The sequence below is a fragment of the Mesoplodon mirus genome, assembly GCF_964341445.2.
Source record: "Mesoplodon mirus genome assembly, chromosome: 10".
Taxonomy (NCBI): Eukaryota; Metazoa; Chordata; class Mammalia; order Artiodactyla; family Ziphiidae; genus Mesoplodon; species Mesoplodon mirus.
This window is the reverse complement of record NC_138986.1, coordinates 47,476,709-47,501,972: the sequence shown is the minus strand read 5'-3', so window position 1 is coordinate 47,501,972 and position 25,264 is coordinate 47,476,709. Positions and strand designations below refer to the sequence as shown.

General features: G+C 42.3%; 1 protein-coding gene across 1 annotated transcript; it reads left to right on the top strand.

Moving 5' to 3' along the window:
- Positions 1 to 6,680: 6,680 nt before the first annotated feature.
- Positions 6,681 to 25,167, top strand: CCN6 (cellular communication network factor 6; the record flags this gene model as incomplete). Its single annotated transcript, XM_082633392.1, has 5 exons — positions 6,681 to 6,728; positions 14,777 to 15,074; positions 19,197 to 19,439; positions 22,719 to 22,912; positions 23,954 to 25,167. The coding sequence occupies 5 exons, from the start codon at positions 6,681 to 6,683 to the stop codon at positions 24,233 to 24,235; spliced, it is 1,065 nt and encodes a 354-aa protein (XP_082489518.1). The 3' UTR covers positions 24,236 to 25,167.
- Positions 25,168 to 25,264: the final 97 nt, after the last annotated feature.

The window sequence follows — 25,264 nt, the reverse complement described above, 5'->3', positions numbered from 1 at the left end:
GGGGCGGAAGGCCAGTACGTTAGTCCATTGCGCCATCTATCGTCTATCAGTGTTCATTGCAGGTTGGGTCTGGAAAACTGCCGAACTGCAGTTCTGAACATCAGAACTGAACATCAGAAACTGCAGTCTGAATTGTGCGTGGGGCAACGCTTAGCCTTCAAAAGGCGATCTAATGTTAAAAGGCAAAGAAAAAAATGAACGCCGTGTTTATTCATTTGCCTGTAAAACAAATAACTCAAGTCTAGAAACTCCAGGTGCCAATCATGTGAGGTAGATAAAGATTATCAAGCACCTGCCAGTCATTTTGTGTGTACCAAGGCTGTATTGATAGGTCTCGTCAGTCTCCAACCTCGTGTAACTCGGTCCAGTAGGGACAATCCATATAAACGTAAGTCCAGCTAAATCTGAGGTTCATGTTAACAACGAATAGATTTTTAATATAAAATGTGTCCCATATATACTAAAAAAAATAATTGGGCATCCTATCATTATTATTACCATTCTTTTTATTAACCAAATCTGGCGACCCTCCATGGAAACACATGATTGCAGTACAGGTTTTACATGGCGATTAGCAGTGCACGAAGGGCTTGAGGACCTTTGTTCAGAGGTGCTGGTTAGGAAGGCTTCTCAGCAGAGAGTCACTAATGCGAATGGTTCACCAAACCGGTGAACAGTGGGCAGGTTTCTCCTGGTAGAACTTCATAAGCAAAGGCAAGAGTCTGGGGGACACACAGCACAGCACACGCACAGCATTTCTGTGCTGTGTAAGTGCAGGGGTGAGCGGGGGAGAGGCCCGCGGGAAGGCTGCTGCGTCACAGAGGGCTACCTACCATGCTGGCCAGGAGGTGGATTTTATCCCGGGTGCAAGGGGGAGTAAAAGAAAGGTACTGAGTAGGAGAGTGGCTTGGTCAAATTTGTGTTGAAGGAAGATAAATCTGCAGCAGTGTCGAGGATGGGCTGGAAGGTGAAGAAGCCTAGAGGTGGGGAGACGTGGAGGATATTGTCCAAGGTCAGCGAGCTGGTAAGTAGCAGAACTTGCAGTGTGAACTGGGCTCTGCTGGCTCCAAGTCAGCCAACAGGCCTGCGCATCTAATTGGATTATGATTCCCACGTGCAATCATTTTTAGGCTCAGGAATGACACCACATTATGCACATTTTCCTTCCCTGAAAGATGAGCTCCACCCACATTTAGAAACACGGGAAATACCTCGTCCTCCTCTTCTCTCCTTTCCTGCCTCTCAGGAGGCCCCTCAGCTGCTGCATCTGATTAACTCAGCCCTCTTTCCCACACAGGGCTCCCCCTGCAAACCGAAAACAGGGCCAAGTGACAAAGTGAGTTAGATCCTCTGAGGTAACCTTGAGGGCCTTGTTTTTCTTGGGCCGCAGCCTGACTTTCTGATGCCCTGGAATGAGGGCACCTGCTTCTTTTCAAGGAGACTCTGCTATGAGGCCCACGCAGATGGCAGGTCTGGCGTTCTGCGGTCATCAGGGGCTGCTCATTCTTGGACCCGGTTCACTAAAAGCTGGACAGGAGGCCAAGCAGAGCCTGGCAACCCTTCCAACCTGCCTTCCGAGGCAGGGGCATTGGCAGCACCTTAGCACGCATGATGCAGCCCCTCAGAGAGTGCGCAGGTGCTGGTGAACTAGGCTTGTAGGTTAGTGGGGGAAAAAGAGGGAGCAAACTTGCTCTCCCGGACATGTGTCATGAAATTCATGTCAGGATCTTGAGGCTAGAGCTTTGCAAAAAAAAAAAAGGGTGGGGGTGTGCATTTAACAGAAGATACACATGTAGGAAAAAGGTACGTGAGAAGTGCAACAATTAGTTTAAAAAGGGCACAATAGGATGCAGTGGATAAATTATGCAAGAATAGAGACGTGCATAGATTTGGTAGTTTTAGGACAATTTTAAAAGGAGTGCTTTTAAATAACCACGAAGTTTTTATTGAACACCTGCCATTTGAATGCCCTTCAGCACCGTTGGGCCGGCAGTAGCAAGTCGGTTGGAAGAATCCCCGGCAGAGCGGATGGAGAGCCAGAGGAGATGGTATAGAGGTTTCCGGCATTGGTTTTGGTTCTGAGGCCTGTGAATTTTCAGGGGAGAATATGCACTCTAGGAGAATGGTGATTTTGTGACACTTATGGTATTCGTAGCAAGGATGAATACGAAGCCACAAATCCAGGCGTGTAGGAAATATCCGTTTCTTCATTTTCTTCAAATTCAAATTTTAATTTGATTAACTTAATTTTAATTAAAGTTAAAATTTAAATTAAACCTGGCTCTGAAGCACCCTCCCCCATCTCCATCTGGAGATAAATTTATTATTCGAAGCCGTCATTGGAGGGCTTCTCCCCGTTCCACCACCGCCGCCAGCGGAGGTTGATCAACAATCCAGGAGGCCTAGCTGGTGCCTGGAGAAGAGGCCAGGCCTCTGGTCTTCCCCTGCTGAGCTTCCTGCCCACACCCTGACGGTCCACGTCTGCATGGGCACTGAAGGCTCTGTACGTGCACGGAGGTCCTCGGGGAACTTGTGCGGAGATGGCCCGAGTGTCCAGTCCTTACCGCCCACCCCTCCCCACCGGCCTCCCGAGCTTCCTCCTCCAATTGGCTGCCTCAGACTCACTCCTCTCTTCTCTCCCAGCATCACCTAGATCTTCAGTGAGATCCAGTTCCCTAAAAGACGAGAGAAAGCATTGCAGTAGCTTCCTTCTTCTGCTTGGAGGACGGAGAGAGGGAAATATAAATGGCCTCACTAACTTCTTGAAACTAGAGAGGTGAGCAGGAGGGGAAGAAACGTTGAAAATGCGGTGCAGATTAATTATCTCCATAAATCATCCTGCTGCAGGTTACTATGTAAATTACAGGCCAGGCAAAGGGGCAGCAGAGCAGGGGATTAAATGCTTGGATTCTTGGTTCTACCTCTTGCTATCCACGTGGTCTTGCCTCAGCTTCCACAAAGGTGGTGATGACCGTACCTCCCCGGCAGTGATGCTGTCAGGGGCAGCTGAGTCCACACGTGTACAGCGCTCGACACAACCATGAGGCGCCCTGAGCACTTGGTAACTGTTAGCGGCGGTTATTGTTAAAGCTCTACCTTCACTGACACCCGCGTTCGGCGCCCGACTACACCAACAATGTCGGTTCTTTTCTCGGACTAACAATAGCTCCCTCTCCACAGCCAATAAGCGAGGAAAAGGACGACGGGGTGAGCAAAGGGAGACTCCTCCCATGCTCAGTGCACTGACGGAGGTGTGGAGGCTCATCTCTGCCTGCCCGGATGACCCAGGAGAAGGGACTATTCTAGTTGTGATGCTGTTCCTGTGAGAACTCAGGAATCTTACAGGAAGGGCAGTGGGACATGTTCCTCACAGATGGAGCTTGTCACCACCAGAGGTGTGTGTTTTGCCAGTGGAGAGACCACTGGACCGGGAGTCTTCCCGACTCTTCAGCTGGCTTCCTCTCTCAACTCTTTTCTATTTTTAGTAAATTTACTTATTTATTTATTTTTGGCTGTGTTGGGTCTTCGTTGCTGCACACGGGCTTTCTCTAGTTGCGGCGAGTGAGGGCTACTCTGTTGCGGTGCGTGGGCTTCTCATTGCGGTGGCTTCTCTTGTGGAGCATGGGCTCTAGGCGCACGGGCTTCAGTAGTTGTGGCACATGGGCTCAGGAGTTGTGGCTCACGAGCTTAGTTGCTCCGCGGTGTGTGGGATCTTCCCGAACCAGGGGTCGAACCTGTGTCCCCTGCATTGGCAGGCGGATTCTTAACCACTGCACCACCAGGGAAGTACCCCTCTCTCAACTCTTTGTGTCACTGCCTTACAGATGTCCTCCCTGCCACCTGATTTAAATTAGCTCCTACCTATCATTCTCGTAATTTCTTGTTCTTTATTATTAGCCTTTAGCCTTTATTCAATTTTTAATCATGGATACTTTGCATGTTTATTTGTTTAGCATCTTCTCTCCCAGTAGATTACATAGCTCTAGAGGGCTGGGATTAAGTGAGTTTTATGGACCAAGTGCAATCACTTAACCTCAACTTTTTAATCTGCTAAATGAGGATGGTAATACTGCTTTTGCTTACCTCACTGAGCTGTGAAATTAAAAAAGATAATACATGTGAACTTCCTTGTAAATCATGAAACATCTTGCCAATATTAGTTATGCTCAATGACATGTCTACTTGAATGTACATCTCAAGCTGAACACTTGTGAAATGAACTCCCAGGCAGATAAGCATTTTGTTAAATGAGATAATGGAGGAAAGTGCTCACAGCAAGACACACACTGTGATGGCTCTTGGTGTCTAAAGTAGAAGATGGCAGCCCCAACCTCTAGAAATATGATAGTCACTCAGTCCATCTGTAGTGGGCTTGAAATAGTTAAAGAGGAGCATGCCCATGGCTGGAGATGTCTAAACACAAGCCACAATGAGTAACCCAGAGCCCATCCATTCTGCACACTGGAGGAGGATTCGCAAGCTCATTCTCAACTAAGATGTTCCTTTCCTACCAAGAGGCAAGGATGGGGAGTATGACACCTTCCCCTGCCCTGTGGCAGAGAGACTGCCGAGGGAGGGAAGACATTTCCAGAAGAATGGCTGCTGCTGCTAGCATTTCACAGAGGGCACATGGGAGGAACATGATCTCCTTAAGTTCAAACACTGAACAGATATGTGCAGTATCACATTTGGAACAGGACGGATGTAGTTGATGAATATGTTAATCCTGGACTTAGATTTTTCTGCTTTTGATGGACCAGTGAGGAAATGAGAAATGATCCTTTCTCATGGCCAGTGTGGTGCATGAATCACTGAGGCTGGGAACCCAAAGATCAGATGATGTTAAACCAGAGAGACAAAAATAATAGATAAGATTGGACCAACACAGACCCATCTTCCTTCACTAGGCCATTCACAGGTGTTACTGAGTCCACGTTTGTACTGCTCATGGCAGGACGGGCAAATCAATCGAGAGACGAGGTGTTGGGGCAAGGAGTGGCAACTTTATTCGGAAAGCCAGCAGACAGAGAAGATGGTGGTCTCGTGTCCCAAACAACCATCTTCCCCGAGTTAGAATTCAGGCTTCCTTTATACTAAAAGGGGAGGGGGTGAAGTCTTGGTTCTGATCCAGTTCTGGAGGGGGTGTGTTAGTTTCTTCCTTCCTGCAGCCATTCACAGGTGGGCCTGGTCAGAATGTTTCCTGTGAGCTAAACAAAGGTATTTTAGCTTAACTCTCATTACCTGGGAAGCAGGGTTCCCAGAGATGGGCCATTATGTTAATTTTAGCTTATAGGCAACATCCCTTTAGTGATTGAGTTGTAATAGAATGCAGAGGTTTTCCCCTATTACACAGGTTTTATCCTGTTTCTTAGGGAGGAAGGATGAGGAGTTGACGCCATAACTATGCTGGGTATTCCTTGTTGTTTGGTGTGTATGTAATTATGGTGTAACTGACTACTTAGTAAACTGTGTAGAGTATGTTTGCACATTTTATGGAGTCCCTGGCTCTCCCAGGACCACAGATTCCCCGTTGTTGGCAGGGAGCCCAGTTTTTCCCCAGGTCTTGGGCTTGGGACTGAATGAGCATCAGTCACTGTGTCCTTATACATAGAAACAAAGGTGAGCAGTGAGCCCAGGAGAGGCAACAGGTAAAGGGAAGATAGGTAACAGGTCAAAGGGAATAGAAATCGGCCCTAGGATGGGGGCAGGAAGATGGACCAGACACTGGATCCAGAAGAAGACAAAGCCCCATCACAGATGCATGTCAAGGCACACGGACAAAGACCAAGATTGAGAAGCTGGGTAGGCAAAGGTCACACACAACGGGACACAGGAGGACATGGGCTGGTGACCGCACATGCCAGGGAGGTGAGCATTAGAAGGAGAGGGGGATAAAAATCTGTAATAAATTAAAAAAAATCTTAATTTGTTAAATGAATGATTGCCACTAGTGTAATTGTCTAATCTTAGCCCCCAAAGATTGGGGTTAACCTTACCCTCATCTATCATGGGGCTACAGCCACAGAAAGGGGCTTCTCTCAGGCCCTGTACTGCAGGCGTCCACCTGGGTTCAATCTACATTTTTTTCCCAAACCTAATCCACCTGCTATGAGGAACGTGGTGTAACAGAGATAAATACAGGGCACTGTGAGTAGAAGCTGGGGAGTGAGGGGAGGCCTGTTGGGACCTGTTACCATGTGGAGGGAGAAGCCCAGACGCAGCAGGCTGTGATGGGGTGCTGTGGGCAGAGGCCAGGCTGGTACCCTGTGCTTGAGGACCCGGGAAAGCAAGCAGCACAGAGAGGGCTTGGAGAGGCAAACCCAGACGAGAGGCTGAGGGCAAGGCGGGTAACTGCGTCTAACTTCACCATTTTGCCCAAGGCGGGCTCTGATCTCTAGAGCAGGTGGGACAGCTCCTCAAACAGAAGTCACCCCTGATGTGCTCTGCTCAGTCCCGGGAGGAGTGCGCTCCAGGCCACCGCGAAGGTAAATATGAGAAGAGTCGCCTGAAAGTAAACAGGGCAGTAAAAGGGATCCGGGAAAGCGAAAGCAGAGGCTGAGAGCAGGAGCACGAAGTCAGGAGCCGGGAGAGGTGGAGGCGTGGGTCCTTTCTCCTGGAGAGACAGGGGAGCTTTGTGCGCCGGCCTCGCATCTCTGGCTGCGCGCGGCCGGGCCGGGGCCATGCGAAGGCCGCTCCTCTGCACGCTGCTCCTGGCTGCTCTGTCACAGGTACGTCCTGGCTCTCCCACCACTTCTTCCCCCAGGGGATGCGGCGACTCCTATTTCCTCAGGTCAGAGATAAAAAGGAAGAGAAGATGGGGGAAGAGGAGGGATGCATTCCTTGTGGAAATACTTGCAGACGAATAGGGAGCCATTTTCCTCTCCAAATCGAGTCCTGTTTGGGCTCATTAGCTTCGGGAAAGAGGGAAAAACATTTCTCCCTTTCGGGGAAGGGCACTTAATCCTGCTTCCGATATGTTTGAACAGCTCCCAGATTTTCATACGGTGTATTTTTTCCTGGAGTCTGCTGGCACACGCACTTGGGGAGCGGCAGCCCTGCGGGCGGGGTGGCTGTGGTCCTCTGCGGGCGCCAGCCCGGGCGGAATGCACAGAGCCGCTGGAAAAAGTGATCCTGATGGCTTTCTTCAGCTAAGCCTGTCCTTGTAGCAAAAGAGCTTTTCGGAGCAAACATTTATATTTTTAAAACATTCTATTTCTTTTTTCTTAACCCATGAGTTTTTCACTTTTCATGAAAAGGAATCAGTCCACGGGATTTTTAAGTATTTCACACAGCAGACCAAAGGGAAGTTTAACTTAATATGAGCAATTCTTTGCTTTAGTATTTTTTATTAAGACCATTAAAACAGGGTGACTTATTTATGGATTTATTTACATGGTGGAGGTTTTTGCTGGCCCAGAAGACAGAGCTTTTGAAACGTGGTTATTTAGAACACAGGGATGTGTCTGTGAGTTAATTTGATTGAGGCAGGAAGTAGTAGATGTATTTTAGAAAACAGGGGGTTGAAAATTGTTATATGTGGAGAGATTGAAGATTTTAAAAGGGTCATAACAAGAATGTCAGTGGTACCATTATGTGGAGAGGTGCTTTTCCCCAGTAGGGGTGAGATGGGGCTGCCTATTGCCTATTCCACTGCTCTTGAGAAAAACCCTGTCATTTTTGTTGACACACCTCCCTAAACAGCAAATATTCCAATAGAGATGTGCCCAAAGTAAAAAACAAAAACAAACACAAAAAGGGGTTATACAGAGAGCAACAAGAAAATATTATGCCTAATGGCAAAGTTAAGGGTCTGATAATACCTCCTATTTATAGAAAATCTACTATGTGCCATGCACTGTGCTATGCACTTTAGTCATTATCTTAATCCTCAAAATAACCTTGCAAAGTGGATATTATTAGCCCTGTTTTACAGAGGAGGATTGAGGCTCAAAGATCAAATAAATGAAAGTTATCTAAATCCCAGAGCTTTATACTAAAGCTCAGCTCTGTGGTCAAGACCCCTCATTGTTTCTGTTGTATTATTCTGATGATTCTTTTGTTGTCTTGAGCTTTTGATTTTGAAAACAATCAAAATGTCTGAAGAAAAATTATATACAGTTTTTTACATTTACCCACAAATTTGCCATTTCTGGGACCCTTGATTTCTTCCTGTATTTCTAAAGTACTATCTATTGTAATTTTCCCTTCAGACTGAAAAGCTTCCTTTAGTATGTCTTGTGAGACAGGTATGCTAGCAACAATTTCTCTCAGCTTTTGTGTATCTGGAAATGTCTTTAATTTTACCTTCATTTTTTTTTTTTAAGATTTTATTTATTTATTTATTTTTTAATATGCCGTCTTATTTATTTAGGCTATGTTGGGTCTTCGTTTCTGTGCAAGGGCTTTCTCTAGTTGTGGCAAGTGGGGGCCACTCTTCATCGCGGTGCGTGGGCCTCTCACTATCGCAACCTCTCTTGTTGCGGAACACAGGCTCCAGACGCGCAGGCTCAGTAGTTGTGGCTCACGGGCCTAGTTGCTCCGTGGCATGTGGGATCTTCCCTGACCAGGGCTCGAACCCGTGTCCCCTGCATTGGCAGGCAGATTCTCAACCACTGCGCCACCAGGGAAGCCCCTTACCTTCATTTTTAAAAGATAATTCCACTGGAGAAAGAACCTCAGGTTGACAGTTTTTTTTCTTTCAACATTGTGTCTGGAGGCCTTGTTCTCCTCCTCCTCCTTTTTAAAAGACATAGTTTTTTTGGCGTAGTTTTAGGGTCATAGCAAGTTTGAGAGGAAGGTACAGAGATTTCCTGCGCACTGTCTCCCCTCCACCCGGATTATCAGTGTCCCCCACAAAAGTGGTACACTTGTTACAACTGATGAACCACAATGGCACATCATAACCATCCAGAGTCCATCACTTACATTATGGTTCACTCTTGGTGTTGTACATTCTGAGTTTGGACAGATGTATAATGACATGTACCCACTATGACAATACTGTGCAGAGTATTTTCGATGCCCTAAAAATCCTCTGTGCTCCACCTATTTATCCCTTCCCCCAACCCCTGGCAACCACTGATCTTTTTACTCTCTCCATAGTTTTGCCCTTTCCAGAATGTCATATAGTTGAAATCACATAGTATGTAGACTTTTCAGATTGGCTTCTTTCACTTAGTGATATGCCTGTCTTTTCAAGGCTTGATAGCTCATTTCCTTTTAGCACTGAATAATGTTCCATTGTCTGGATGCATCACAGTTTATCCACTCACCTATTGAAGAACATCTTTGTTTCCTTCTTTTGATGAGAAGTCAGATCTCATACTTATTGTTATTCTCCTGTGTGTAATACTCCCCCTTTCTCAGGCTGATTCCAGGATTTTCTCTTTATCCTTAGTTTTCAACTGTGTTACCTTGTGACCTTGGAGATCATATAGAAATGCTTCCAGACTGGAAAGATAAACAGGTGTCCCCAGGTGGGAAGTTTGGGGAGCGGGCACTTCATTAGAGGGAGCAACGTGAGGAAAAGCCTGACCTCAGAGGAGGAGAAACTGACCTGGTGCCTCTTGTCAGGTGCATGGCATAGGAGGAGAGTGCCTTGAGTGCTACCGCTAGAGAGGAAGGCGGGGACCAGCACACAGAGGGTTAAGATACCACGCTCAGAAGTTTGGACCATATACTGTTGACAGTGGGGAGCCACTGGATGGGCTTCAAGGAGATGAGGTGCAAAATCAGATACAGTGTTTTTTTTTAATTAAAAAAATTTTAATTTAATGTATTTTTTTATACAGCAGGTTCTTATTAGTTATCCATTTTATACATATTAGTGTATACATGTCAATCCCAATCTCCCAATCCATCACACCACCACCTCCAACCCCCGCCACTTTCCCCTCTTGGTGTCCATACGTTTGTTCTCTACATCTGTGTCTCTATTTCTGCCCTGCAAACAGGTTCGTCTGTACCATTTTTCTAGGTTCCACATATATGCGTTAATACACGATATTTGTTTTTCTCTTTCCGACTTACTTCACTCTGTATGACAGTCTCTAGATCCATCCACATCTCTACAAATGACCCAATTTCATTCCTTTTTATGGCTGAGTAATATTCCATTGTATATATGTACCATACCTTCTTTATCCATTCAGCTGCTGATGGACATTTAGGTTGCTTCCATGACCTGGCTATTGTGAATAGTGTTGCAGTGAACACTGGGGTGCATGTGTCTTTTTGAATTATGGTTTTCTCTGGGTATATGCCCAGTAGTGGGATTGCTGGGTCATATGGTAATTCTATTTTTAGTTTTTTAAGGAACCTCCATACTGTTCTCCATAGTGGCTGTATCAATTTACATTTCCACCAACAGTGCAAGAGGGTTCCCTTTTCTCCACACCCACTCCAGCATTTATTGTTTGTAGATTTTCTGATGATGCCCATTCTAACTGGTGTGAGGTGATACCTCATTGTAGTTTTGATTTGCATTTCTCTAATAATTAGTGATGTTCAGCAGCTTTTCATGTGCTTCTTGGCCATCTGTATGTCTTCTTTGGAGAAATGTCTATTTAGGTCTTCTGCGCATTTTTTATTGGGTTGTTTGTTTTTTTAATATTGAGCTGCATGAGCTGCTTGTAAATTTTGGAGATTAATCCTTTGTCAGTTGCTTCATTTGCAAATATTTTCTCCCATTCTAAGGGTTGTCTTTTGGTCTTGTTTATGGTTTCTTTCCTGTGCAAAAGGTTTGAAGTTTTGTTAGGTCCCATTTGTTTATTTTTGTTTTTATTTCCATTTCTCTAGGAGGTGGGTCAAAAAGGATCTTGCTGTGATTTATGTCATAGAATGTTCTGCCTGTTTTCCTCTAAGAGTTTGATAGTGTCTGGCCTTACATTTAGGTCTTTGATCAATTTTGAGCTTATTTTTGTGTATGGTGTTAGGGAGTGATCTAGTCTCATACTTTTACATGTACCTGTCTAGTTTTCCCAGCACCACTTATTGAAGAGGCTGTCCTTTCTCCACTGTACATTCCTGCCTCCTTTATCAAAGATAAGGTGACCATATGTGTGTGGGTTTATCTCTGGGCTTTCTATCCTGTTCCATTGATCTATCTTTCTGTTTTTGTGCCAGTATCATATTGTCTTGATTACTGAAGCTTTGTAGTATAGTCTGAAGTCAGGGAGTCTGATTCTTCCAGCTCTGTTTTTTTCCCTCAAGATTGCTTTGGCTATTTGGGGTCTTTTGTGTGTCCAAATTTTATTTGTGAATTCTATCAAACATTTAAAGAAGAGGTAACACCCATCCTTCTCAAACTCTTCCAAAAAATTGCAGAGGAAGGAACACTCCCAAACTCATTCTATGAGGCCACCATCACCCTGATACCAAAACCAGACAAAGATACTAGAAAAAAAGAAAATTACAGACCAATATCATTGATGAATATAGATTCAAAAATCCTCAACAAAATACTAGCAAACAGAATCCAACAACACATTAAAAGGATCATACACCATGATCAAGTGGGATTTATACCAGGGATGCAAGGATTCTTCAATATACACAAATCAATCAATGTGATACACCATAGTAACAAACTGAAGAATAGAAACCATATGATCATCTGAATAGATGCAGAAAAAGCTTTTGACAAAATTCAACACCGATTTATGATAAAAACTCTCCAGAAAGTGGGCATAGAGGGAACCTACCTCAACGTAATAAAGGCCATTTACGACAAACCCACAGCAAACATCATTCACAATGGTGAAAAACTGAAAGCCTTTCCTCTAAGATCAGGAACAAGACAAGGATGTCCACTCTCACCACTATTATTCAACATAGTTTTGGAAGTCCTAGCCACGGCAATCAGAGAAGAAAAAGAAATAAAAGGAATACAAATTGGAAAAGACGTAAAACTGTCACTGTTTGCAGATGACATGATACTATACATAGAGAATCCTAAAGATGCCACCAGAAAACTACTAGAGCTAATCAATGAATCTGGTAAAGTTGCAGGATACAAAATTAATGCACAGAAATCTCTTGCATTCCTATACACTAATGATGAAAAATCTGAAAGAAAAACTAAGGAAACACTCCCATTTACCATTGCAACAAAAAGAATAAAATACCTAGGAATAAACCTACCTAAGGAGACAAAAGACCTATATGCAGAAAACTATGAGACACTGATGAAAAAATTAAAGATGATACAAACAGATGGAGAGATATACCATGTTCTTGGATTGGAAGAATCAATATTGTGAAAATGACTATACTACCCAAAGCAATCTCCAGACTCAATGCAATCCCTATCAAATTACCAATGGCATTTTTTACAGAACTAGATACAGTGTTTATTGTTTGGTTTTGTTTTTTTGTGTGGAGATGCTGGGAACCGACAGATATGTTTTTTAAGAGCTCTTTAAAGCTGTGATGTGGTAGATTTGTTGAAGTCATTCTTGAGAGAGGGAGACCGGTTAGGAACTTACTGCAGTAGTACTTGGTAGCAGTGAAAATGAGGGAAGAGTGACTAGTTTTAGGGCTATAAGGATGATAAGCAGGATTAGTTGTTAAATGACCATGGGAGGTGAGGGAGAGGAAGGTGACCTGGTTGACTCCTAGCTTCCTATCTCCAGGGTATGGAAAAGCTGTCTCGGGTGGGTGGGGCAATGTTGAGTTTGGGACGTGAGTTTTTCCTGTAGGACGTTCTAGTGGAGACGTCCAGTAGGCAGCCAGCTATATGGGTCTGCTGTCAGCGGAGCAGTCCTGGATGGAAATTTAGATTTGAAGCTGCATAGGGTCGAAAGTGAAGGCAAGGGGGTTGATGAGATGGTCAAGAGACAGTGTGCAGGGTGAGAACAGCAATACCTTAAGGTCATGAAACACCAGTGAGCTTCGATCTAAGTCAAATGCAGGGTAACAGGACCCTGCAAAGGAGATTGAGAAAGTATGTCCAGAGGTAGGGGTCGAACTGGGCAGGGGGGTGGGGCTGGTGTCATGAAAGCCAAAAATTGAGAGTCCAACACCTTGGAGAGGGGAGGACGGAAAATTCATGAACATGAGCCCAGCTGAGAGGCCACCGAACCCGGCAAGGGGTCCCTGGTAACCACGTCTGAACCTGGGCAAGAATGCGAAGCAGGCGCTCGCTATCTGTAGCCTTGATCCTCAGCCCCTCTACATTCGGGATTTCCATTGTTCCTCCTCGTCCTCCAGAAGCCCAGCACTGTATCCTCAAAGTCTATTCTCACGTGGTATATTCAACTCAAATAGTAGCTGAAAGTGTTACTCTGGGGAATACATGTCTCATCAGTGGTAAGAAAAAAGGCTGAAGATTTAATGGTGGAATTTCAAACAGATACTTTTAAATGTAGGGTTGTTTTTGTTTTTGTTTTCTGATTCTGACTTTCTTTTTCATTGTCCAAACTTTTTTTTTATTAGCTATTGATTTCATACATATTAGTGTATATATGTCAATCCCAATCCCCCAATTCATCCCCCCCCACCGCTTTCCCCACTTGGTGTCCGTTAAATGTAGGGTTTTTGAGTTGGAAAGAGGTTTAGGATGTCTGAATCAGTCCAACTGCCTTCAGTTCCATCAGATAAAAATTGAGAGTTAATTACAGAAATTACTTGCCAGGCACTGTGCTAAGTGCCAGTTGTACACCAGCAAGTGAACCTCAAGTCCCTGTGGTTGGGTAGCTTTAGGGTGAGTGGAGAAGACAGGCACTTATACACTAACTTCAGTACACTGGCAGGTAAAAGGGAGCATGGAGAGGTTATAGAAAGTCTTCTGGAGAAGGTGGTAACTCGGGGAAGGAGTGGGGGCAGGTGAAGAAGGTTACAGGTAGAAGGAACAGCCTCAGATATGCAGGGAACCGCAGGCACTTTCACCTGCTAGAAGCTAAGGAATCTAGGGAACGCAAGAGGCGAGGAGGGCCCTGAACGTCGTGCTCAGGAGCTTGGACTTCCCTGCAGATCGCTGACCTTCGGGTGTGAGGGATGAAGGAGATGGAACAGGTGAGGTTGATCTCAGCTTCCTGGCTTGGGGAACTCGGGATGATGCCACCATTCACTAAAATGGGGACTAGCTGAGAGCAGTTTCTAGTGGGGAGGGAGAAAGTGAGGTGCTTGTGGGACATCAAAGTGGGATATACCCCGTAGAGATGAATGAGTTAGTTGTGAGCTCAGGGAGAGAGTCTGGGGGAGAATCTGTCCTTTGCCTTTTCCAGCCTTTATAAGCTGCCTGGCTTGTGACGCCCCCCTTCAGCAGCAGCATCGTGTTACCTCTGCTTCTAGCATCACATCTCCTCTGACACACCTGCCTCTCTCCTTCCCTTGTAAGGAAGAGTAGATTGGAGGGGAGAATTGGGAGTTTGTTTTTGGTCATGTGACGTTTGCTATGCCTGTCAAATATCTAAGTGGAGATCTGTTAAGTAGGCAGTTTGAGTTCAGAAGAGAGGCCTGGGTGGAGATATGAGATACAGTGAGGGAAGTTACTTCAGAGGTCTTTACCCACAGGGGGTTTCAGTGTTTAGAGGTGAAGACGATGAGAAGAAACTAGCAGAGGAGACTGAGAAGGAGCCATCAGTGAGAACGCGGGAGTTAGAGTCATACGTTGGAAGCTGAGTGCAGAAAAGTTTAAGGAGCGAGTGACCATGTCAAATACTGATAGATACTATTATTATTACAATTCACCACACTATGTTCTCATACTCTGGGGGAAACCTCTGAAATTAGTTTGAGGAACCATTTCTAACATCACCTTTGTTGTCAAATGAAGTTCTACTGCAGGGCCCAGGGCACTGGGCTGTTAGACACGGCGCCCGAAGGAAGGCCTGGTGAGGTAGCAGAAGTGCACCATCGTCAACAGTTTTGTCACTGGCCCTGTCAGTGCGCTCACCAAAAGCCCAGCTGCCCTCCTGGAGTGAGCCTGGTGAGGGATGGCTGTGGATGCTGTAAAATCTGTGCCAGGCAACCAGGGGACACCTGCAACGAAGCTGACCTCTGCGACCCCCACAAAGGGCTGTACTGTGACTACTCAGCAGACGGGCCTAGGTACGAGACTGGAGTGTGTGCATGTAAGTGTTTCCTTCTGCACTGGTTGGTGAATGTGGAGTCTAGACAGGATTTTTGTCTGCAATTGTTACTTTGGAATAATCAGCTTAATGTGACTAAATATGAGGTGGGTTTAGTTTCCATGCACCAGTGAGACTAGCCTTCGCATATTGGACACCATGTGAAAGGAGAAGATGTTACACACACATTCAGAAACCTGTTACTTTTATTGCATTGAAATGATCTTGCAGTTCTTCTCAGGTAATTGCTTTTAATGATAAAAATAGGAGAAATGATGTAAACAGTCTGACTCATTAAAGTGCCACAAATGACAGCTTTCGTTAATATTGTCAGAAGCAATCTGAATTCAACCTTTTCTGTGACTAAAAAATAATCTTTTTTAAAATGTAAGGATGTATATCTAGTATTCAGACATACAGCTTTTATCTCAGCCTTCCCAACTAACCATCAAGTTACTGTACTTTTTAAATTTTTTTTTTTATTTTATTTTTGGCTGCATTGGGTCTTCATTGCTGCACACGGGCTGGCTTTCTCTAGTTGCAGAGAGCGGGGGCTACTTTTCGTTGTGGTGCACGGGCTTCTCACTGCGGTGGCTTCTCTTGTTGCGGAGCATGGCTTAGAGCTCGCAGGCTCTAGAGGGCAGGCTCAGTAGCTGTGGCGCACGGGCTTAGTTGCTCTACAGCATGTGGGATCTTCCCGGACCAGGGCTCGAACCCATGTCACCTGCATTGGCAGATGGATTCTTAACCACTGCACCACCAGGGAAGCCCAAGTTACTGTACTTTTTACTGAGGCACATTTGTAAAAAAGAAGGTAGGGGCACCCCACATCACAACAGGATCCTCAGCTTTATGGGCCTTAGCTCTGGAGACTGCTTGAGACCATCTAAACCTATGCCTTGACAATAATTCAGGATACCAATTTATTGAGGATTAAAAACAAATTTCTAAGGGAAGAGAAATACTCATGTCAGCTGGGTGGTTAAGTTACTCTGTAGAAAAGTCTAAGTGGGAAGGAAAACTACTAGCAGAAGTTTGGTTGTAAGTATGGAATGAGAGCACATCTCTGGAGTTGGACTGAATGTGTGGAACAGTTCAAGTTGATAGCCTGATGTCCCTGTCAGCACTTGACTATTGTATATTGGTTAAGAATGTAGGCTCTGGGTTCAAATTCTGAGTTCTGTCTGCTGAGTGACCTTGATCAAGTTGCTTAACCTCTCTGTGCCTCAGTTATATCATATGTACTTCCTATTTTATTTATTTTTTGGTTTTTTTTTTTTTGCGGTACGTTGGCCTCTCACTGTTGTGGCCTCTCCCGTTGCGGAGCACAGGCTCCGGACGCACAGGCTCAGCGGCCATGGCTCACGGGCCCAGCCGCTCTGCGGCATGTGGGATCTTCCCAGTCCGGGGCTCGAACCCGTGTCCCCTGCATTGGCAGACTCTCAACCACTGCGCCACCAGGGAAGCCCTTCCTATTTTATAGAGTTGTTAGGAGGATCAAATGAAATGAAGACACAAAACCCAAAACACCTAACACAATATCTGGTATGTAGTAAATTCTCAAAAATGTAAGCTATTACTTACGGAGATTCAAAAGGAAAAACATGATCTATCAGACTCTGGCATTCAGGATACCCCTTTCTCCCAAACAGTGCCAGGCAAGGTATTTCATTAACCTAACAAACCCTTAGTGAGCATCCACTACTGAGCTAGACACTGTGACCAGCAGGTGGGGACACAACAGGGAAAAAAGAGATACAGTTCCTGCCCTCATGGAGTCAAAGTTTATTGTGTCAGACAGATCTTTCCACAAGTAATTTTATGTACAATGTGATGAGTATTGTAACAGAGCACAGCCATGAGGATGGGGGTGGGGATGATCTATAACTGGGGTCACAAACTATGGCTCAGGGACCAAATCCGCCCCACAGTCTGTTTCTGTAAATAATGTTTCATCAGAGAACAGCCACACCAGTTCAGTTACATATAGTCTGTGGCTGCTTTACAATAGCAGGGTCTAGTAGCTGCAACAGAGACCGAATGGTCTATAAAAGCTTAAGATATAACGTTACAGAGAATGTGCTGATTCATCATATAGAACAATGGTTTTTAAACTTTTTTTTGGTCTGAGGATCCCTTTAGTCTTAGAAATTAATGAGGACCCAAAGAGCTTTTGTTTATGTGAGTTACCTCTTGGTATTTAATGGATTAGAAATTTAAAAATATTTACTAATACATTTAAAATAACAAACCCATTACAAATTAATAAGAATAATATATTATTTGTGAAAAAAAATTACTTTAAAAACAAAGAAATTTAGAGAAGAGTGGAAGTGGAATTGTTTTACATTTTTGCAAATCTCTCTAATGTCTAGCTTAACAGAAGATAGATTCTTACATCTGCTTCTGCATTCAACATATTGCTATATGTTGTTTTAGTTTGGAATATATGAAGGGATTCCAGCCTCACACAGATACGTTGTTGGAAAAGGAAGGAATATTTTAACAGACTTTTCAGATAATTGTAAATATTCTTTTTTTCATATTATATTAAAACTTGAGAAGTGGAGTTTCTTAAAAATTAGCTGCATCACTGCTAATCGTGTGGAATCAGAAACCAAATCAATGAACTTTTCAAACTCTGTGACATTAAAATACATTCCTCTATTCAAAGACCCACTTGGAATGGGGCTTTTCCTCATGTATAATTTTGTAATACCATGCATTGGTTATTTGGAAAATACCAGTTTGGAACAATGGGTTATATAGATATTTTAAAAAAATCACATTAGTTAGTACCAAAATTATCAGAAAAGTGTACATATTGGGTAGCTAAGATCTCAGTGGTGGACACAAGTTTTCCAAAATTCTAACTTTTGCTCAAAAGCTTAAATTCTGTCACTGGCAGCGAGTACTGTCAGTTGTTTTCCTTGAAATGACAGGCTTGTTTCATTGATTTTCAAGAAAATGTCTGCCAAATACTCAAGTCTGAATAACCATGAGGTATCTGTCAATCATTTCTTCAGGGGAAATTACCACTAAAAAATTGGTTAGTTTGGCCCACAACCCAAACAATAACATAGGTGCTTTTCCTCGAGATAACTATTGTACTTTGGTACAATATCTAGAAAAAGGCTCTATGTAACTTCCTGTTTTGTCACACAGAATATTAAAAAGACATGTATATTTGATCACTCAGATTTAATAAAATTAGTATTTTTTACTGTGTCATTAAGGACATTCTTAGGTAGAACTAAAAACTTTAAAAAACAGTACATTTGGGCTTCCCTGGTGGCGCAAGTGGTTGAGAGTCCGCCTGCCAATGCAGGGGACACGGGTTCGTGCCCTGGTCTGGGAGGATCCCACGTGCCGCGGAGCGGCTGGGCCCGTGAGCCATGGCTGCTGAGCCTGCGCGTCCGGAGCCTGTGCTCCGCAACGGGAGAGACCACAACAGTGAGAGGCCCGTGTACCGCAAAAAAAAAACAACAACACAAAAAACAAAAGAGTACATTTATGTATAAGTGTATGGCAAGGAAAAATAGTGACTAACCTGTACAGTTTGATTCATGCTAAAGTGTCAGCAGCAGTTTTAGCCACTGCTGCTTTTGCACCATCACAAATGTCAACACAGTGAAGTCAGTCACATCTTAGTATTCTGAAAAGGTTTTGACCTTCCAGTTCTGTGAAAGGTCATCAGTTACTATGCAGTATTGTAAACAAATTATGATTTCTTCACCCATTCACTTATCCTAACTCCCTAGGAATATATCCCAGCCTGTTGTTGGGCACCTGGGGATATCTGTCTCAGCAGCCATCAACCCAGCTCTGAGGTTTACAGTCATTATCCCAGTGCTATACTCGTAGTGATTTTTTATTAACTTTACTCAACAGGGAACAGGGTTTTAATTTTGAAGGTGACTACTCAGGACTGATAATCTACGATATAATGAAAATGTCTCATTTTCACTTTTTACAGATGTTCTGTGAAGGAGGTTTCAGATGTGGCCTAAAAAATTGAGAACTGTATTTCATAAAGGAGATAGCAATTTCCTCTATGGTTTATAACTGGAAGTCTAGACTATCAGTTATGGCTTCTTTGGTGATTTTGCTCTTTTCTCTTTTCAGACCTTGTAGCTGTGGGATGTGAGTTCAACAGGGTACATTATCATAATGGCCAAGTGTTTCAGCCCAATCCCCTGTTTAGCTGCCTCTGTGTGAGTGGGGCCATTGGATGCACACCTCTGTTCATACCAAAGCCGGCTGACAGGCACTGCTCTAGGGCTAAAGGTGGAAAGAAGGCTGATCAGTCAAAATGTGGCCTGGGGTCATCACAACAGCAGCTGTCAACAAGCTACAAAACAATGCCAGGTACTCATAAGTAGAACTATCTCTCATGTATGACTTTGCCTGGTTTTCTTTCATGTTCCTTTTATGTACCATAGGAACTAAGTAGGTACTTACTGATTGGTGATCAGTGTGAGATTTAGTTTGAGTGTGCCATCGTACTCAGTCTCTACCTCAGGCAGGTATGCTCTGAGTATCTGTAAAGGGAACTTTATAATGTTTTAGATTTTTTCCTTTTTTCTTGGCCACGCAGCTCATGGGATTTCAGTTCCCTGACCAGGGATTGAACCCACGCGACGGCAGAGAGAGCGCTGAATCCTAACCACTAGATCACTAGGGAACTCCCCCAGTATTCCAGTTTTTGAAAGCTATACTAGGTCAGGAAAACTCTTCTAAACTCTTACTACCTCTACTTATTTCCATTTTACCTCTTCTCAGGAAAACTGACCAAATATTATCCACATGTACCTTGGCCTGGAAAAACTTTTATCTGTATTGTTCTATTATAGGCAAGAAGTATGAACCATCCAGTTCCAAAAATTTCCAAAGGCAACTTTTCCATATGGTAAAAGCAGAAATGGAAGGCTATGATCAAAAATATTTGAGGGTACATTGATTTGTAAACATTTCTAAAAACAGATAAAACTAATATAAAATTACCCTTTCATTCACTGAAAATGAAGCTTAACAATTACCAACTTCTCTAAATAAATGTGCACACAGGCATTTTTAAGTAGGTTACCCAGGTATGTGTGTAGTCAGAAACTTGTAAGGAGAATCTTTATTACTCATCTGGAGCACCTGGCCATTTACAGTTGGCTGATGCCAACTGGTTTATAATCACAAACCTTGTAGTTTGGTCTGCTCTAAGCTAGCATCTTATTTAGGTGCCAGGGATTTTTGGGGACAGGAGTTTCAAAAATGCCAGTAGATGAAGCACAGGTGAGGAAGGACTTAAAAAGGGCAATATTGATGCCTGGTTATTATTCACATCTGTGCTTTCATCCAGAAATTAAGAATGCCTTTTTCTTGAAATTTGGAGCTTAGTAAATGAAAGGTGCCATGGAAATATGGAATACTTATGTATGCTAAAGACTCCTAAATTCACTTATGTGGATAGTTAATAAAAGCAACTATAATCAGAGAAATGAGTCTTAGATCTTTAAAAATGAATTCTTAAAGGAACATCCTCTGGGATTCCAATTATGCCAATTCAAAAAACTTCTAACAGGTTACGGCAAATCGGCATTCACCATCCGTGGTTTTCAGCTAACCACGTGATACTGCTAATGCTCTAAAACTTTTGAAAATGTAAGCCAAATTGTTTTTTTAACAAATGTACAAGAACAGTTTATTTTCTGCATTGGATCTTAGTGACTCAGTGTTAAGTTCTTACAACCCATGCGTGAACCTCCCTGGTGAGACCACCGTAGAACAGTTGTCCCCAAGGCCAGGCCTTTGGGTCACAGTCAAGTTGGTCTCATTTGTGAAGTCAGAGCAGTTTCAGTGGATTCACTTGGAACCTGGTTGGAGGAAGCGTCAGATGGTCATTCTTAGTGGTCAGTACTTTGCTACAAAAAATGAGAAAATCTCCCAAGTGCTCTCTGGTAATTAAAATATAGGCCTAGATATGTTTCAAAGGAAGTATATGTTCAGTTTAACGTCTCTCCTCTGCTTAACTTTGAAACTGTACTTAATGGGCCCAAACAGGAGTTTGCTTTCAAAGTTGAGCACAATGACACACGCATACTTTAAGATATATTTGTGATAGTAACTTATATACCTAATTAATTCCAGACAGTCTACGGTTGGAATCTAGCTTTTGCTTGGTCAGCAGGAAGCATGCAATGACATAATGCCTCTATGCTTTTCTCACTGCTCACCAAACACTGAACTTGTACTTTGAAGATTTCTTCTAGTTTTCTTGCCCTTTAATGAATGTTAAGCAAATTCCTGAACTGCAGCTCTTGGCTTACCTCTAAGGGGGGTTCTTGGTAATATGATAATCTAACCTACCTTTATTTATTGCAGACGCATGCCAAGCTTTTAACCTGCTTCCTGTGCTAAGGTCTTTAAACTGTTGTCTACCTTCCAGGTATCTCCATTTTTCTGCTTCCTCTCCCTCAGTTCTATGTGCAATGGCAAGGTCCTACTGTAATACCACTGACAACAGTATCAAAGTATCACTTTATTCAAAGACAGCACATACTTCAAAGTGACTCTTCCCTATCAAGAAGGCATTTTGGGGGGGGTTCCTTTTTAAATTGATATTTTAAAGTAATGTAGCTTGAATTTTGCTGTGTTAATTGCAGACTCAAATCTCCACCTTACTCCCAAAGCACCCACTTTAGGATGCATATTAACCTGAAGGAAATGCTTTGAGACAATGAATTAGTAGTTTGCTTAAAATGAACCAAGTGCCTGATTCATTCATGAGCAGAACAAGAGGGAAGCTCCCCATGGATTTACAAGAAGATGGAAGAATTATTATGCACTCTTTATATTTTCATTATTCACCCCTTCCCCTTGTTTCTCCTAAGCTGCAGGCAGTGGAGGGGGGCTCTATCCAACCCACTCACCCATAGATCCATCCATGCATTCCCAAGTGATATGAAATGTCTAGACAACAGAGGGAATACCATAGGCCTGATACCATAGAGAATGTAACAGTTAAGCTGAATGAATAAAATAGATTGCACATTTTTCATGACTTAGTATAAGTATTTAGATTAGTTCAGTGTAATGTAGAGAATTTTTTAAAAGACTAGATTTTAAAAAGTGGAGAAGAAAGTAACTGGTCTCATCGATAGCTGAATTCTCAAATGTAACTTTTGTATTTTAGATTTTAACATCGCAAAATTGAACAGTAAGACTGCCTTGTTCTGATTAATATCTTGAATTCCCTAATCCTACTAATGTCTGTTTCAGTATCTGTTGAAAATAACATCAAGCATGAGGCAAGAACCAGGGAAAAGGCAGATATCCATCAAAGCATAAGTTTGTTTAGTACTCAGAGGATGGGCTAAGCAGAAAGAAGCAAATGGGTACTTTATTCAGTTTTTGAAAGATAAAGTATTTTTATTCCTCCTAAGATACTACACTGTTATACTTGATTAAAAAGGTAATTTTGGGAGTGGGAAAAAGAGAGAATGATTAATTAGACCATAAGCTTATTTTATTCTGAGTTACTTTATATAAAGTTCAGCTCTATTAACTATTAGCTTAAAAATAATGATTAAAAATTATCTACCTATATGAATACATATATATTTATACACATGCACTCCTCCTCCTTTATTTTAGCTTATAGGAATCTCCCACTTATTTGGAAAAGAAAATGTCTTGTGCAAGCAACAAAGTGGACCCCTTGCTCCAGGACATGTGGGATGGGCATATCTAATAGGGTAACCAATGAAAACAACAACTGTGAAATGAGAAATGAGAAAAGACTGTGCTACATTCAGCCTTGTGACAGTAATATATCAAAGACAGTAAAGGTAAAGTTTAAGTAGATTTAACTTCATCATAATTCAATATTGAGACTCCTGAAAAGTATGTGTGTGTTTTGGAAGTGTTTATTAATAAAACCACTTCATTATAACTCTTAAAGTCAAACTATCTTGGAGGAAAGCAGATATTAATTAACTGCACTTTGTGGGAAAAATTTCACCAAGCAGAGAGGTAACGTTAGGGTATCTAGAATCAACAGGTTAACAGCTTACTAGTGTGGGTCTTGATCAGCCTGATTTGTTGGGGCACCCCACCATGTATATTGTTTTTTCAGAGTAGATCCTTTTCAGATTCTATCTTCGTTTTCCTATATTAATTTTATGTAGTGGAATCAGAGCAATTGATGAAAGATTTTGGTTGCTACATCATAATTATAAAAACAAACATTAGGAACATCAGAGAAGTTCTGATCTTAAGTTATGTATCACCAACTTGGAGAGGGAACCACACTATTTCCAAAATGCTTTGCTTAGCTACTACTTGCCAAAGGACTACGATATAATAATACATACTCTAAGATTGCTTGGTATAACTAGAGCTGGTCCTGCTTCTGTGACTGTCTCAAGAGTAATTTTTAGAAATGCTACAAAACCAATCTCATCCCTAAGTTATTCCCTATCATATTAGAAAGTTGACAATTTCAAAGGGATTAAGATGTTCATTCATCTATCCATCTATTTAAAACTGTCTGAGCCATGTTAGAGAATTTAAGTCTTGGCCCTTGATATTAAACAAAACAGAAATTTTCATTTATTGTGGAACTATGTCAAGGGTAGATAGCAGAAAAACATTGGGGAGTGGGTCCTATAATATGATGGAGGAAGCACAGGGAGGACTTCCAAGGTCCTCTGGTGAGAGGGGATTTTAAAGGTAGAAAAGAAAGGGCTGGATGTCACTAAATGGCAACTATTAGTGCCCTGAAAATAATTATATCTGTGTATTTATGTAATAGTCCATAAAGTATCGCTTTTCTGAACTATTGTAATCAAGTTTAAAGAGTGACTTCTTAACGTTATGTATCTTTTCAGATCCCCAAAGGAAAAACATGCCAACCTACTTTCCAACCTGTCAAAGCTGAAAAATTTGTCTTTTCCGGATGCTCAAGCACTCAGAGTTATAAACCCACTTTCTGTGGGATATGCTTGGATAAAAGATGCTGTGTCCCTAACAAGTCTAAAATGATTACCATTCAATTTGATTGCCCAAATGAAGGGTCACTTAAATGGAAGATGCTGTGGATTACATCTTGTGTATGTCAGAGAAACTGCAGAGATCCAGGAGATATATTTTCTGAGCTCAAGATCCTATAAAACCAAGCACATGGGGAAAAAGTAAGGTTAATCATGTCATTACATCAAAATTTAAAATGGTTTTAAAAGAGTGGCAAATCTGCCTTATTGGTTTAAAACAGTAAGAATGCCTAGCTATTCTCAGATAACTGTATTTAAGGCATTAGAAGTTTTAAAAAAGGTTCTCCTAAAAATATACGGAAAATATGAAAACCATAAAATTGGGCTCTTAAAATGTATAATTATGTAATACAAAGATATGGTTCCACCTACATATCCCATAATGAAAAGTTATACAATTTACAAGAGAACATTTTATTCTATAATCTGAAATGATCTGTTGAAGCTATATAAAAAGCATATTAAAGTTTTAAAACTGTACTTTGACAATACAGTCTAGGTTCCAATCACAATCATTATAGGGTGAGCAAGATTTTCTAGATTAAATCTTAACTAGGAATAAGACTAAGCTGTAAATATATTTATTATTTCCATTGCCCTATCCTGAATATCAGTTTACTTTCTTTTGGAAGGAAAAAATGGAACTTCTTTGGCCACTGTTGACAACCGTAATCTAAATTTTTATTACCAAACACTGTAAAAAACTTAATTTCCAAGATAAAGACCAAGAGCAGTATCCTTACTCTGAAAAGGAAAGAAATTTAAAAAATAACGTTAAAGAAAGCACATAACAGATTTTTCTGGCTTGAAAATAAACTGTTGCTCAAAATTACTTCCTTAAATGATAAATCACCTATGAATTTTAAATATAAATTGTGATTAAAGATAAATTAATGTTGAAGACTAAAACTGGAGATTTATAGTAACTGGAACACTTTCACTAGACTGTCATTTACTGCAAAGTTTCAAAGAAAATATCAAGCTTAGTAATGTTCTGTTTGCTTGTATAAATAGTGACAAGTGGGCCTTCCCTGGCAGTTCAGTGGTTAAGACTCCACGCTTCCAATGCAAGGCGTGCAGGTCTGATCCCTGGTTGGGGAACTAAGATCCCACATGCAACATAGCATGGCCAAAAAAAAAAAAGGGGGA